Here is a 16,372-nt window from a genome sequence, read left to right as displayed (position 1 = left end):
ATACAGTCAATTCAGCTCATATTGCAGAAGTTTATATATATTAATATGTATATATATATTCACACACACACTATTGCTGACTGTCCAGGTATGAGTTTTATACACATAGTAAATGATTTCTTAGAAAAACTCTATTAGTAAGTTATACATCTCCCCCATGCATGTTTTTGAAGCCAAAATACCATATCAGCTAAAATAAGCTTTTTATTCTGTTTCTGTGTAGTCATAGCTTTGAAGGCTGAACAACTGTTGTGCATGCTATAGCACATCTCCCAACAATTTCTGCACCAAGAAGAAAAAGCTTTTACTACAGGACTTCTCAGCTGGTGCATTTTTTGCAAGGTCTTTACTAGAATGAGGCTTTGTTTAATAAGACATGGCTAGAAAGAATCCGGCTCAAAATCATGCATGGGTTCCTGTGGCTGTGCCGGACGTCAAACCTCAGAACTTGTTTGTCCCACCTACTCAATGCTAATATCTCTTTGCATGTCTTCTTTAAGTCTTGGGACATGCTGTGCAGATTAAAGGAGCAGTATTTCCTCTGAAGGAACAAATCACTGCTTTCTTAGATGTATGTGTAGGGAAGTCTTTTTCTCTATCTTCTTTCCCATGCCATAACTCTTGTAACTGGATGGCTGGATGACTACAGCATTCATGTAGTTACTAAGCCCTCTTGTTTTAACTGCGAAACATGCTTGGAGCAGCATTAAGAGTATTTGCTGTTTCTTATGCTTACTCAGGGTTGTTGAGGAAGTCTGTTTTCCCTGTAAGGGACTTGTCTTTCTGCTACTGAATGTTGTTTTGAGAACAAGGTTGTTCTCATTTTGTGGTCTGATGAGATTGAGCGTCAGACTTCTTCGATGAACTTTCTGATTGTGTTGGGATGCTATTCTTATGGTGCTCTAGGATTTTATATTAGTGGGGAAAAATAAAATTTGTTCGCTGTGGCAATCCCACAGATTGGGAAATCTGTCCAGTGACATAGATCATTGAATCAAGTTTTTAAATGAATCAACAGCCCAAACAATCAGTTAAGCCACAATATTTCAGCAGTGCTAACTCCAGAAAGGAAGTATTACAGTAACTGAGATGAGTAAGATTCATGCAAGTGTATATAAATTATTGCATGATTATGTAGATGAAAAACATTTTGATAACATTAATAAGATGTCTGGCATGTGTCTACTACTGGTGCTTATATTGCTCAGTACTTTGCTTCTAAGCATTGGAAAGAGTAGTGCAATTTTGGATTTCTAAATGCTGTGGAAAAACTAGTGATCTTCATTCCTGCATAACCTAGATGGTTTTAATAGGAGAAGAGTTTACGCACCTGAATTTTACACGAGCGCAAAAGTCAGACGTTTAAAATGAGCAATGGTTTTTTGGATAGAACACAAGTCCCAAATAGTAAAAATTTAAACTGAAATGTCAGGATTAAATTATGAACTATTGAATTAACAAAATGTACCAAATTTTTAATCTATGTGTATACAGCCTGTGTCAAAAGTAAGTAACGGTATAATCCCATCCCTTCTATCTTAACAGTAAGTTGTGACAATATGAGCAGCCTGCCTCACTGAAACATAGCTCTGTGTGATGGATAACAGATACATTGGAGAATGAAAGAAGCTGTTTAATATAGTGCTTGTTTGAATTGCGTGTCCTATAGCATCGGTTTAAAAAAAAAAAAAAAGCAAACATCAAAATAGGCTGCTGTGTATTGTGCTGTATGTTTGATGACTTTTTGGCACTCGAAAAGTTCTAATGGAAATTTGGTTGATCCTGCCAGCACAAAAAAGGCATCTATGTTGGTGACTGGAGGAAAAGATTTGCAAAAGAGAAACGTGTTGCGGAACAAACTAGTCAGGGTCAAAAGAAAATGCAGATAAACTTAAGATCACAAATAAAGGTTTTTGTTAAGCTGGGCTCTTAATGTTTTTGAGCCAGCTGGGGGCACATGCAAAGTCAGCATTTTTCCCAAAAGTAGGTGGAGGATGAGAAGCAATAGTCCTGCTAAATTGCAAAGTCATGGCTCAGATGTCTCCTCCTCCTGTGCCTCTCCCTGGAGGAGATGTAGACCACCTGTTTGAGAAGATCATGCTGCTGCTCAGCTGATCCCTCTCCCTCTCCCTCTCCCTCTCCCTCTCCCTCTCCCTCTCCCTCTCCCTCTCCCTCTCCCTCTCCCTCTCCCTCTCCCTCTCCCTCTCCCTCTCCCTCTCCCTCTCCCTCTCCCTCTCCCTCTCCCTCTCCCTCTCCCTCTCCCTCTCCCTCTCCCTCTCCCTCTCCCTCTCCCTCTCCCTCTCCCTCTCCCTCTCCCTCTCCCTCCAGTAGTAACTACTTGCAAGGGCCAAATAGTAGCTTTTCTCAGGAGCAATTGTTCGCCCCCCTTCCCATCTCCTAGGAGGATGCTGTGCTTTGCAGGGCTCTTTGTACCTGCTGCTTCTCCTCCGCTTGCCCTCCTCTCCCCTCCCTGCAGCAGGAGAACCCCCTGCCCTTCCCAGACGCACAGCAGCAGACCGGGATGCAGAGTAAGGCGAGTTGGTTGCTGCTAGCAAAGGGAGTGTAATTACTTCTTGTGGAGGAGGGTGGAGACTGACTTTTTGGCGCGCAAATTAGCTATTTGTTGTATAGGAAATGGGATGGCTTCTGGCTGAGGAAGTGGGAAAAGGCTGCTGCAAGGAGGGGGGGTGGTGTGGGCAGCAGGATGCAGTACCTTAGGGAGCTGGAGGACAGGAAAAGAGGTCCCTAGGTGATAGTGGTAGTTTCCAGTCCGAAGCTCACATCATCCTGAAAAAGGCAGGAAAGGGGGTGCCTGTGGGAGAGAACAGGAAATAGCGTGAGATTTCCATGCACGAGTCCACTGAGGCTGTTCCTGTTCACACCTGTCCCAATGTCCCTTTTGAACTTGCTCAGCTATGAAACGTTTACCTTTGCCTTCACTGCAGAGAAGCCTTGCAGGCTTCGCTGTTACCAAAGTTTACTTTTTAGTAATTTGACAGAGTTTTCAGGCCGAAATAAACTTGGTCATCCTTTTGTCGTTTTTCCTACTTCTTTGACTTCAAATAATAATAATGAAAAGCTAAAAAGCTTTTGATTATTGTAGGAGCCTTAAAAAATGGTTTGCCTCAGCTTAGGCAGCAAAGACAGTCTGTCAGCTCTAACGTTTTGACAGGGTGGGATTCTTTATTACTGGTTTTGTTGCTCCACGATGAATGTGTAGCATTTTTTCCAAGCAGGGTTCTGTTTAGAAATTTTTCATGGGATAGTGCCTCACAAATGGAAAAACAGAGATCTTAGTAGTGTGATTGACTGACTGTGAATGTTTGGACTGGAGAAAAAGCATCTTCCAGTCCTGATACCCATCATAAATTACACTAATAAACAGAGCTGTCAGTTACCCAGATCAAATGAAATAGTTGCACCATGTAAACATAAGGGCTAATTACTCCCCTTCTTAATCCTGCTAAGCATGCCTTGCTTTTTGGACATTTTTGCGTCAGATAGTTTGGCCCTCTAAGTTTCTGGTGCTTGACCTAGCTCTGTAGGTGGTTGCTTGACTAAGTGAGGCAAAACACTATTTGTCAAAGTTTGTTCTAAAATCTGAATTTGTTCGTTCTTCTCTGCTGTTAGTCTCCTGACTGTTTTCCTTTTAAGCCCTCGTTTTGCTTCATCTTGTTCTCTCCGCTGACCTTCTGCAGGTCGTGCTCCTAGTGATCCCCCTTGGGGCAGTCTGCTATGCAGTCCTCAGGGAGAGGAGGCTGAAACCAGAAAGCAGTACTGGGCAGCCAGCTTGCAAGGCATCTAATCTGAAATGCCTGTGTTAATATTACTTGAATAAAAGGTCTCATTTTAACTGTCAATTATAAAATGTTCCAGTGGGGTGTGTGTGTGTGCTCATAGTTCTTTAATTTCTGCCAGATTTATGGTTTTTGTTTGGACTGGCGACTGTCTCGTCTGTAGCGGAACTTTGAGTTGTGGGTTCACCTGTGTGTAAAGACAAATGTTCAAGATAGTTGTCTAAATGTGGATATTACAGTTCTCATTTCTTGTTTCCAGATCTGGAAAGTACTATCAGATATACACCCAAAGTAAAGTATTGACACATGGACCCTAATAGTAATTCTAAAGTATCCAAGAACAGATCTTTACCTACCTGTATTTATATATGGAAAGTTAATTTTAGTCCAGTCTAACACCGTTCCTGGATGATTTGAGTGTGCTCTGCTGGAAAGTGGAATAGGCTAGGTCAAAAGTGGATATGTTTAATTGTTACGAACAAATGGCCCTCGCTTTGTGGGAAAATGGAGAGCAGCGAGAGTTGTTGACAATTCCAGGAAGCTGATGTTCCGACCTGCCAGGTGAAGCTACTCCCAATATGACAAACCAGGAAGCAAAGCCCTCACATTGCTTAAAGAGACAGTGTTTTTGTTCTGTGATTTTTTTTTTCGGTTATCTTTTTTTTTCTTTGTTGGAGAAAGAAGTTGTGTATAGACACTTACAAACAGCAATTCTTCAGCTGACTCTGGAACTTAAAATTCTCGGTGAAGCTTCTGAATGGCCCTGTTCTCCCCAAGTGAGTTGTGCTTTTTGTGTGTCTGTTTCTAACTGATGGTGCAAGTGGAAGGTTTGAAATTGCGGCCAACTTAGTCGGTGGGTGTCTCTTGCTGAGCACAACTTGCGGGTGTGTATATATGGGTCATGAAACACTCTTACAGAGATGTTTAGCTCAAACTCTGCTGCTATGAGTAGGGAAGGGTCTAATGGAGTTTAGAAAGAAATCTTTGTTTAGGTGGATCTGCTACAAGTACTTCACTTGCTTGCAAGCTCTTTGTCTGGATCTTCCTGTGCGATAAGCACTCGGGGATGCTGTATGAGTCAAACAATTGTGGTCAGGCCGCGGAGCGGTCTTAGGGCAGACAGACAATCATTAGCGCTTTCCTGCCTTTCAGCAAATTGATATTTTATCAAACCTTGGCTACGCTATTCTTCAAGACTTTAAGCCTGTTATTCATATGTGATAGTGCACCCAGGGCACGGTAACTACTACTAAACTTAATTGTACGCTTTGCTCTGATTTATAGAGGTCACCGGTGAAAAGCACTAGCCTGTCAACTTACTTTACCTGGCAGCGGTTCAACTCCCTGACAGGCTTACCTTTGATTTAAACAAATTTGAGAAATATGTAAAGTTTTGGAAGCAGTTTTGCACTGATTTGATAAAAGAAACCACAAAACGCCGCAGCGCAGGTGTTGGGAATGTTTGAAAGCTGATTGAGAGAAGCAGATGGCTTTAGTCAGTGGCATCCAGCCAAAAGAGCAGGTGCTGGTCATGTGACCGCTGGTTACCAGGGTAATCTGATTGCTCTTGGCGTGCAGATGAAAGGGAAGGGGCCCCGCGTTCAGCTGTAGTATTGTATAATTTGTGGCAGTTAGAGCGGAAATAAATGCTGGAAATGGAGCCTCATAGTAGGGGAGACTTCTGTCCATGTGTAGCATACACACTGGGGCGGTTGGAAGGCGAACTGTTGTATAGGTTTTTTTTTGGGGGGGGGGGGGGTAATGATTTTTGTCTTACATCGTCGCTCTTTCAGTGGTATCAAACTTTTTTTTCGTTTTTTGAAAATTGTCACGGTTTGAGGATTTTTTTTTTTGGAGTGGAAAGCTATATTGTGCCCTATAATTTTGCAATAATAAGAATTTATTTTTCAACCTCACAGCGTTTTCCTGTGTAATTGTTTGTTTGTTGTTGCCTTTTTAAAAATTCAATATTGGTTTAAATACCCTCTGCAAAAGAAAGTAATATAGGAATTGAGTTGTTCTGCTATGAAAGCCTTATATAAATGTGTTCAGAAATTTTAAATTATAGCTCTGAAATATGCGTTCAGTCAATAAATACTTTAATCAAAATGAATAAGCATAAAAAAACCTGATATGTTTGTTTGAGAGGTTACCAGACTGGGATTTACAGAGGGAAAAACAAACCCTAGAGAACATCCTTGGTGTGAAATTAAGACATTAGGGGAGCAGGAGCTAATATTTAAAAGTGGCTGAAATAACGTTTCACAATCTGTAGTTCTCATTTGTCAAAAATCAATGTATAATTCTACACGAGCAGGTTTCCTTTAAACATTTCAGCAACTTTTTGAAAACCATCTATCAAGTCAGTGACAGACCTGAAGTGGTTGACCACAGAAGTGGGGGGGAAGGGCAAAAACCCATATGAGTCTCAAAGACTAAATATGTTTAAAGCTATTAACTTTTATCCTCAGTCCGTCTTGTTGCTATTTAAAAATTTCATCTACATGATGCTGGATTTTGATACATGTATCCTTAGCTTGCCTTTTTTTTTTTTTTTTCCTTCTTTTTTTTAATAACTGTATATGCCTAGATGGGGCTTTAGGTATAGTTAAAGAGAAGGTGTAGTCCCAACTCCATAAAGGTGAATATTTTCCTAAGGCCGGGGGGCACAACCCTGAAAGCTTTTTCTTCGTTAGTAGTTCCGACTTTGTAATTTCACGTGGACACTGGGATGCTAGTTTTTGGTTTCTCATCAAAGGAAAAAACAGTAGAAAATTTGTGAGAAGCATAAAGGTTAGGTCAAAAAGCCAGGTAGCTGCAGCTGACAACTGCAAGCCTAATCTGGACAAGTGTATTGAATCCCATCTGTGTAAACTGTTCCACCAATACAAACTATGGTTGTAGTCATTAAGGGTGCGTGCGTGCCCTGAGGTCTGACACAAAGACACCTTTCCTATCCCACTTCTTGGAAATGACATGGAACACAGAATAAAGTGGAGAATTTTCTCATTTGGTCTGCCGTTTTGGTAAAACTTCCTCTGGGTCTGCTCGACTAGTCCACACAGTTAATATCAAGAAAAGTACACAGGTAATCACAGGTAATCCTGTTTCGTTTCACGTACATCAGACTGTTCAAGTAATGTTTTCGAAAGCGCACGTTTTGAAGACGGCGACTCTTCTTTTCCAGTCTCGTTTTTAGCTTCTTGTCAAATATGTTAGTCCCTGTCTAAGATCACTTCTTGAAGGCGAGAAGTGATGTGTCCACTATTAAGGAATGGGAAATGTATAGCAGCAGCCTGTGCATCATGGGTTTTTGCAATTATGTTTAAATCCTTAAATAAGAAAAGGCAGTTGAAAATAATGACATCACTAAAAATAAACATCTCGGAGGTTAACTGTTTTGTTAAACCCTTCTTGCTTACATTTTTACATGAAGTTTGATTAAAAATACTTCTGTTTTAGTAACAAGAAACCAGACTCAGAAACTAGTGCTGCGAAGAAAAAGGTTAACAAGGGAAAAGAAGGTTCTGAAAATTCAGATCTGGAAAAAACTCCACCACCATCACCTCCTCCTGAAGATGATGATGACCCCGGAGTTCAGGTAATTCTCTCTTTCCCATTCTCTGTAACCCTTGACAGTTTAGGTAGGTAAAATCGGAGGACTGCTTGCCATTGCTTTTGAGATAGATACATCCAGGTATTTTCTTTATTGATTAGCATAATATATCAAGAAGGTGAGAATTGGAGATCACCATGGTGAATATTTTACTTAAAATAAGCACTCCTCATCATAATTTTGCTTTACAGTCTTATTACCTGTAGATACATGCAAAGTGCTACTGATTTTTGCATGCTCTCCTCCACCACTCTGGAATTATGAAGATGAATTTTCTGATCTATAGATTTAATATACCATTGCGAGGTCTTGCTTATGAGCTCACTTTTTCCTTTGCATTGACTTTGTGATCTTCTGACATCAAGAATAAAACATGGCAAAGTGGTATGGGGAAAACTTGAAGGTATGTGGGTTGTACTACACAATTTGTGAATGAAGGGCCTTTTTGCAGGACTGCCAGTCATCAACTAACAGTGATAATTTCTCTTCAACACTGAACATCTGTCAATTTCTGTCTAAACTTTTTTGTATAAATGAAAGTTTGAAATAAAGAAGCAAATCTGAAAACTTTTGTGCGTTCCGTCACTAGCCCTGTTAAGAGGTGGTCAGCTCATGGCTTGCTCCTGCTGGCAGTGGTCAGAGTGGGCTTTTAAAATCAGAATTTCAAAAAGGTTGGTAATTCTCATAAAGGGAAAGAGATGCAAATTATAATGGAGAAAGTATGAGACGCCTGAACAGTCATACTGGTATTTCTGAAATCCATTGCATTTGGCCATCTCATATCAGTCTGCACGCATTGCTTCTAGTTAATAGTGATGTCAAGACCAGTGATCACTTGAAGGCTCAAAGCAGCATGGTGAAAAGTAGCAATGTTGCAACACAAATGCAGTTTATGCCTTCTCTCTTTACCATTTTCCAGAGGGTTGTAGAGTATAATAAAATATGAAACAATATACTATATTCTAGTTTAAAAAAAACAACAACAACAACAGAAAAGAGCATTCTTTCTGATGCATGAGAGTCATCATGGCATTATAAAGTCTTATTTAGAGTGGAGATAACACGTGCAAACACTGAAATGTCTAAAGAATGAGTTTTCTGTCCTGTGCTTCAAGTCTTTCTTAGCTTAATTAGTGGCGCTGACAAAGATGCAGAAGAAACTTCTGGGGCTAATAGTGGTGTGTGGGGTGTGGTGTGTTTTTGTTTGTTTGTTTTTTTTACTATTATATACCATCAGCAGTTCAACATATTTGCACCTTTGTTGTTTTCAGTTTAGCGGGACAAGAAGTCCTCTTTGAAACTCATTTAGATGATAAAGTTTACATTTGAAATATATTTTTTTTCTTTATGTAAACATGAATCTTTAGGTAAAAATAGGGACTTTGCATCACTTAAAGTAATAAAGTATTACCATTGTAATTATTTTTAATTTTCTTAATATTTTTTCCTCACACTGCATGTTATACTGTGCCCACAGTACCTTACCTTTATGTAAGGTTAGGGAGGGGCTGTACTCTATACATTAAGATGCCTAGAATTAACATTCCTACAGAAACGTGTTATCGATTTCCCAACTCAAATTTATATTATGCAATTCTCTAAAACACTGTTGTATTTTTGGTGCGCTACTGCATGAGCTTTTTAAAGAGCTGAGTATTTAAGTGTGGTGCATAGTTATCTTTGAAGAGCAGGAAGAATATTTGCTTTTGTGTGTTATATTATCATACAAATTTCGTATATTCTATTGCCAAACCTATTATTATTCGCCTTTCCACTAATAGATCAGTGGATGAGTAAAAGATAAACTGATACAAACAAATGCATGCATGGTTTCTGGTAACAATACACAAAAATTGCAAAGCCTTAAGTGAATGCTAGGGGAAACATGAAGCTAACCAAGTAAATAAATATCGGAGAGAGGGTTACGCTTATATTTTAGGTGCCCTTTCTATTAGGGAAATGGATGAAGATACTTACCTACCTGTAGAGCCAAAAGAAAATTAATATTTTCCCATCAGTGATTGTGGAAAAGAGGGTGTGAATATGCCAAATGACATCTATTTTCAAGTATAAAAATGTTGCTGTCATGTTACAGTCTCACAGGAACTCCCGTAATTTACTACTTTAAAGACAGAGCCCCATCATCCTTGTTTAAAGGGATCATGTAAACTCCAGCTTTACTCAAAAATTTCAGTTTAATTAAAAAATTTTATAATTTTGTGAAATCTTTCGGACACTTATGTGGTTAAAAAATATCCTTAACTATCTAAAAGTAAATATTTAACTTGACCTATGTACATTCAGAGACCTGGATACAAATGTCTGTTGAACAAGTTATGTACCTATTTGAGAGTAGCAAAATAGGTGCATGTTAAGATGAGAAAGATGTAAAAATAACGTATCAATTTATAAAAATTTTTTGAATAGTTGAAATTCCTAATCTTTTTTTTTTTTTAAATATGCACATGAGTCTATTGAGATATTTAATGCTTCGCTGACAGTTTCCTTCAACAAGATGCATTATTAGCATTTCAAAACGTATGACCGGAAGCAGACTATTTGGGAATTTGAATTTTACTGTTGTAGAAAATGGAGTCTGGCATTGTATGTTAAGTTACAAATGCTGTCAAATGTATGTGTGTATGTGTTACAGACGTTTTTCTGCAGTTTCTTTGACCTCTCTCTTCTTGGAGGTGAGGTTACGGGGACACAGGCGCTACATTTTCACAGTGGAGATAGCTCAGCTTTTTCTTCGTCCACTATTAAAGTTGAGGTCTTGTGCGGTTCTTCAGGGCAGCGCTGGTTCTGAATAGTGCGGGGCAAATGGAGTGAGGAAACTGTATTTCACTGTATTTCCCTTGCTATGTCTTCTCAGTACAACTAGGTGGACAGGAAGAGCAAGGTGGGCTTTGGCAACATTATGGGCCATGCTGAGGAAAGCTGGTGTTTTGTTCCTGCCTTTGGCCTCTGTCAGAATTGGTAGAAGACACAAACTGAGAAGATAGATGTAACTTTTTCTTGTTTTGTGAATTGCTCCCTTAGAGATGCTTTTTGTATTGCTATGTGACCCTGGTAATCCTAAAGTTCCACTACCACTTTCCAGCTTAGAACAAGCATGGTGATCTTTTTTGGTACAAAAGTTAATTTTAACTAAAAAGGCAGGAATTTAGAATAGTGCAGTTTTGATTCCATTATTGCTACTGTGATACTGTAAAAACAAACAAACAAAACTTTGCATACTAGTGTATTTGAGAAACATGAAGTAGTCTTCTCAGTTATTCTGCAGTTCATCGGTTTTGTTCCTCATGAAAAATATCTATACCTTCTTTTTAGAAGCGTCGCTCTAGCAGGCAGGTGAAGAGGAAGCGTTATACAGAAGACCTGGAGTTCAAGATTTCAGATGAGGAGGCCGATGATGCTGATGCTGCTGGAAGAGACTCTCCTTCTAATACTTCTCAGTCAGAGCAACAGGTCAGTTGGTATCCCAGATCTGAATGCGTTGTAACTATGGCATTCAGAGCTCAAATATGAGTTCTTTTCTTTTCCTGAATGATATTCATCCACACTTGGCACAATGTGCCAAAAGAAATTAGCTTTTTAGCTTCTTAAATAATATATTCATTCATGATTTTGTTTACAAGCTGACGATATGTAATTTGACACAATGCTTTGAAATTAATGGTCTCTACCTAAAAGAAACCTAAACTGGACTGCAAGGAGTCTGAATTTACTTCTGTAAATTCAGTGGTCTGGCTTCTGTGACTTTAATAAACCACTCAAGCTTATCCCCTGCTGCTAGGCACCATAAGAACCCCTTTATGAAATTACTGCCTTGTAGTACCCAGCAGGGTACGCTTTATTCTCTGCGCAATGTAAATGATGGATAAAATAGTTTGAATAAAATGAGGGGTAATAACGTAAGGAATGGCTGTTGTAGCAATCTCGTTGTTTTGTAGTGCTTTTTTCAAATAACTACTTCACTTAACTAACTGATGACCTATTGGAGAATATAGACGTGTTCTTTGGTATTTCATCTGGCAATTTGTTAAGCCCTGAGAAATACGGTATGTGATCTCCATTGTTAATTGTGTATTATCAGAAGGGGAATTTGGTAGGTCTGCCTGCAACTGTAGTATAGTGGGGACCGCACGTGATTTTGATGTGATTTAGGAACTCCAACTGGAATTCCTAAATGTCATCTGTTATTTAGAATGGTGTATTTGGGTGATGAAAGCATGTTTAATTTTAGGAGAGATATAACTGACCACATGATTATATCTATATATGTGTGTGTTAGCCTTTGAGGGAAAGCAGGAGTTCACTTAGCTCTTCAAAATGGTTTTAAACAAGTATTGTTCAGTCCTTTATAATGATATTAAATGCATTTGAATCTGCTGAGCTCTCGTGCTAAGAGGAAAAAATCCTCCTGTGCATTAAACTCTTGCTGCAAAAAAAAATTATTCAGTGTTTCTCTAATGTGGGAAGTCTATAAGAAACAAAAGTAGTATATTCATGCCCATAACTCTTGTATGATATTTATGATGTAGGAATCTGCTGATGCTGAAGGTCCTGTTGTGGAGAAAATTATGAGTAGCCGGTCAGTCAAGAAAAAGGTAAAAACGCAACCTCCTGTATCTTTTAAAGAGCGAAGTACGAGTCTGCTAAACCGCTTACTAAAGTCTCAGAATATCTTGGATATTCTTAATTGAAAAATTGTTTTAGTGGATGGAGGAAGTTCCCTGAAGATGTCTTTACGTAGTATTTAGCATGCTTTTGGATAGGCATGAACAAAACTGATTGCTTGTTTAGTCTTCTAGTCTTTCCTTGTGTCTCTTCAGATGAGAATTTAGATTTTTGGTTAGTGTTATCCTCTTTCTAATTCTGCCTGGCTTGCGAATTAGGTTTTTATTTTGCTGGAAGACTCTTCTAAACTGCTGCAGAACTTCGTTAATCTTTACGCTCCCAAGCTTATTAGTCTTTGAGTAGGAGTTAGAAAAGAGCTTGTTCCAGAAAGGGCATTATTGTACATTATAGGTTCCTCTCTGTAGCTAATTGTCTGCTTTATCCTGCAGTTGGATTAAAAAAAAAAAAAAAAACCCTTCATCTAATTAATCTAGAGGTGATACTAGGGTTTATCTTTGTTAACTAGAAAGATTTCTTCTTTTCCCGGAAGTGTTAATTTTCAGACTGGAGGCAGGAGAGTTGCCTTTGTGGATTATTTTGGTTATGTTATATGTAGCTTTTTGGGTTTTTTTTAATTCTATTACTGTTGTGGTAACCTCATTGAGAGCTTTGTAAGCCAAAATTCATGCAGTGTCATGACTGACTTTGATTGAATTTGACCTGGTCCTGCAGCTTTCATAGCACAAAACCTCTTAAGGTGTGTGTGTTGGCTTGTTTTGTTTAAGTCTAGGGCACTATACTTTGTATTTCAAGCCACAGGCTTATATTGCAGATGAACTTCATGTAATGTAAACTCAGTAATTAGTTGTCCTGACAGTGTGGTAGGCAGGAGAGGAGAACGTGGTCTTTTCATGAATGTCTTTACATTAGAAGCTGTTTTTCACCAATTCTTCTTCTCTTCTTCCTCTCCCCTGCAAACAAAGGTGTGGTTACTCATGGGGAGTGTGTATTTTGCTGCAGTTTGTGGGAAGTGGTTGGTCTGCTGCCTGCATGTCTTTGATTGCAAGCTCTGCTGGAGGCAAGCTCTATTTTGAGCTCGCTCTTTAATGTTTTTTATGGATTGCATTTACAGGTTTGAGGGGTGTCTCTTCCCTGCTCTTCTTCCCAGCCCTTCTCTCTATCCCCCCAAAATGGATTTCAGGATGTTAATATTTAACATCTGAAGTACCCAACTGTGCTTTTATTAAAGGTCTTTTACACTCTTACTAACGTCATCAAAACCCTGGTTGTTAGATTACTAATCAAAGTAAAATTGCTGCGATCAGGGCCAGTGCATAAAATAAACATGAGGAAAGGCTTCACTAGGAAACCTTTCAGTGAATTAGGGTGTAACAAAGATGTTATGTTCAAGTAAAGGACATTAAATAACAAGTATACTTTTGGAGCAATGTTCTTATCATAAAATTATACTGACTTTCTCTAAAATAATCTTAGTCTAGCTTTGGAGTTACCAGTTATGAATAAAAAATACTTTCCCCATCATTATTATTAATTTTGATTTTTTAAATTCTGTTACATGCTCTTCCCCGCTTGCAGAAAGTTTTACATATATATATCATGTCCTCTTCTAAGCTGTCACAGTCCTAATGTCTTCAGTTTATGTATCTGGAAATCTTCCATTTCTCTTGATTATTTTCTTGGCCAACTTGAGCCTCCTTTGAATTTCTGCTACCTTGAAAGAAGAATGACTAGAGCTAAATATGCTATTCAGCATAATAGCAGGTGTTACAGAAAGGTATGTTATTTGTAGTGCATACATATTGCACATCTGAATTTCTCTTTTTGCCTTCTAATGCATGGTAAGAACTATGTCTTACTGAACTGCTTACAGTGCCTGCATCTCTTCTATTAACAGGTCAGTTTAAAATCTAGAGCTGCGTATCAGTTAAAGTGGTTGTTTCTAGTACGTATAGCTTTGCATCTGTCATTAATGTGCTCTATCTGCTACATTTCTAGCAGTTCATCCTTCAGTTATTTTTTTGAAACTGTTAGACATCTCTGCTGCTGAGTGACTTGCTTAAATAACTGTGTCAGCAGATATCACTGTATACTTTCTCTGGCAGTGCAAGACTGTGCGCGCCTTGAAGGAAAGGATTGTGTACCTCTCACGTTATCTGCAGACTACAGATCAAACCGTCAATTATGTCACACCTGGGAAATGATCATTTGAAGGGTCCTGTGTTGCCGTATCTGACATGCACTGTTTTAGGGTGTCTTTAATCAGTTGTGGAGGAGTTTTGTATGAACGTTCTGCTTCATCTTGCTACTTGGTCAATATTAACGTGTGTGTGAGGGCTGGGCAGCGATGTAAAATCACTGATGCGAGACTTTCTCTCGCATTTGTGCTAGGCTGATGTACTCGTAAACCCCACTTGAGTATAGATGGTTGTAATTTGATTTGAATTTTTCTTTTGGTTTGCCGTAAGCGTGAATGCCAAAGTAACATTTTTAAAAAGATTTTTTTTCTGAAATACTTTCTATTTAAGTGAACCTTGGAAGCACCCTTGTAGAACATTTAAAAACATAAACTAGTTATTATTTATCAGACAATACAGTGGTACTTGTATGAGTTACAGGATTTATCAAGATTTACATTGTGAATTATTGTTATTAAGTTGACAGTTGACAGTAAGTATATGTGACTGAAATGCTGCACAAGTGCCTTGAATTGGCTAATATCAAACTGCTATATAAAGAGGTATAAACACATCACTGTAAGATTAATGCATCTCAGAGGATTCTGATTTAATCAAAGACTTGGCCATAGTATTTGAGAGTAAAAAGTTAATATATTAAAATTAAGGAGGGCTTCTTAAAGAGTGATTTTTGCCTGGGGGTAATAAATAGATTCAGATAGTGGAATCTTGATTATATATATATTTTTTTCCTCCCTTCAATTCTTACCTCTGTGATTATCCCTTGAGAAATAGCCCCTCTCGTCTTTTTTGAGAAACAAACAAACTTGATGGTCTTCAAATTCCTTCCTGTGACAGTGTCTTTATAAAATGACTGGGAAACCTTCTCCCTGTGTTTAGGGCTAGAGGTTGATACAGGGTTCAAGGAGATCCGGAAGAAGAACTGAGAATAGTTTTTTGTCTTCTGTTTCTCCAGGGAGACCTAGGTGGAAGCTGGTGTTGCTCCTGTCTCCTCAAGGGAGTGCTGGCAAAATGTACTAGAATGATATAAATGCCAAAATCCTTTGCTAAGTCTGGAAGAGAAGGAATACTATATAAATCAGAGATCAGGAATACATTAATTTTTTTCTTATCTGTGCTAGAACAGAATTTAATGCAGAGTTTAATGTAGCTACTGTTGTCGCTCTTCATTTGCACATGCGTGGAAGTAATGTCTAGCCAGCAACTTCTTTTGAGAGAGAATTGGAAAGATGAGATTGCATCTTCCAGCTTCAGTGTAGTTTTTCTTTTTCTATTCATGTTTTATGGGGGAGACTGACTTATACGGGGTCATCAGTTTTGTCTGTTTAGTGCTGCATAGAGGTTTTATTATTATTATTATTATTATTATTTACAGGTGTTGCTGTCTCTGATGGAGTATGTATAATGGAAAATTCTATTTAAAATTGTTCCAAAGTTCATTAGTAAACACAAACCGTTAATGTTGTGACATAAACTGAATTCAAAATGTGTGGCTGGTGCACTGTCCTTAATTTGTCCTGTAGCCAGGTTCAGGAGTAATGCTTTGTTGAATTACATGCCATATGTTATGCAATACTTTGGCACTAGGGATGAGTTAAGGGTAGTCTCGCCCCTTAGCGTTGAATGCCCTTGGTTTTGCTGGTTTATATCACAACTTTAACCTTGCTTTAAATGTAGTTTTTGGGTGTTAATTTAATTTGGCTGCTCTGTGTGTGAGACATCTTGCCTGAGCGAGTTTAATTGCACCGTTGAGTAAAACTAAAGCCATGAACACTGATGCACTAAAATTGTAGCAGAGGTATAAGGTTTAGTTTTATATGGATTCTTGTTTGGAGTTATTAACTATATGGAGGAATAAACCCCCTTTAAAACTTTTTTTTAAAACATTACAAAACCCACAATGTAAAGTTGCCATGAGCCAGCCAAAAATAATACATATGGCATTCAGGAGTGCAGTTGCTAATTGGCTGCTGCCTGAGAAAATGGTACACTTGGCTTCTACTTAACACTGTGGGTTTGGCAGAAAGCCAGATTTGGGGTGAGGTTGTGAATGAAGCTGCATGTGGTTAGGGAGGAGTTCAAATGATTCATGTCTTGGAAGTTGTAGTAAGCAGTGCAGT

The 16,372-nt window shown here is 38.6% G+C and overlaps 1 protein-coding gene across 5 annotated transcripts in view; it reads left to right on the top strand.

Annotated features, from left to right (window-relative positions):
* The window catches only part of CHD7 (chromodomain helicase DNA binding protein 7), a 132,475-nt gene that overhangs the window by 76,257 nt on the left and 39,846 nt on the right, over nucleotides 1-16,372 (top strand). For all 5 annotated transcript variants that reach the window (XM_068932626.1, XM_068932629.1, XM_068932627.1 and 2 more), the window contains 3 exons: nucleotides 7,260-7,398; nucleotides 10,747-10,884; nucleotides 11,961-12,026. In XM_068932626.1, the coding sequence (XP_068788727.1) occupies nucleotides 7,260-7,398; nucleotides 10,747-10,884; nucleotides 11,961-12,026 (343 nt within the window). The remainder of the gene's footprint in view (nucleotides 1-7,259; nucleotides 7,399-10,746; nucleotides 10,885-11,960; nucleotides 12,027-16,372) is intronic.

Source organism: Struthio camelus, chromosome 2 (genome assembly GCF_040807025.1).
Source record: "Struthio camelus isolate bStrCam1 chromosome 2, bStrCam1.hap1, whole genome shotgun sequence".
NCBI classification, from domain to species: Eukaryota; Metazoa; Chordata; class Aves; order Struthioniformes; family Struthionidae; genus Struthio; species Struthio camelus.
Note: the sequence above shows the minus strand (reverse complement) of the source record. Positions and strands in the feature narration are given on the sequence as shown.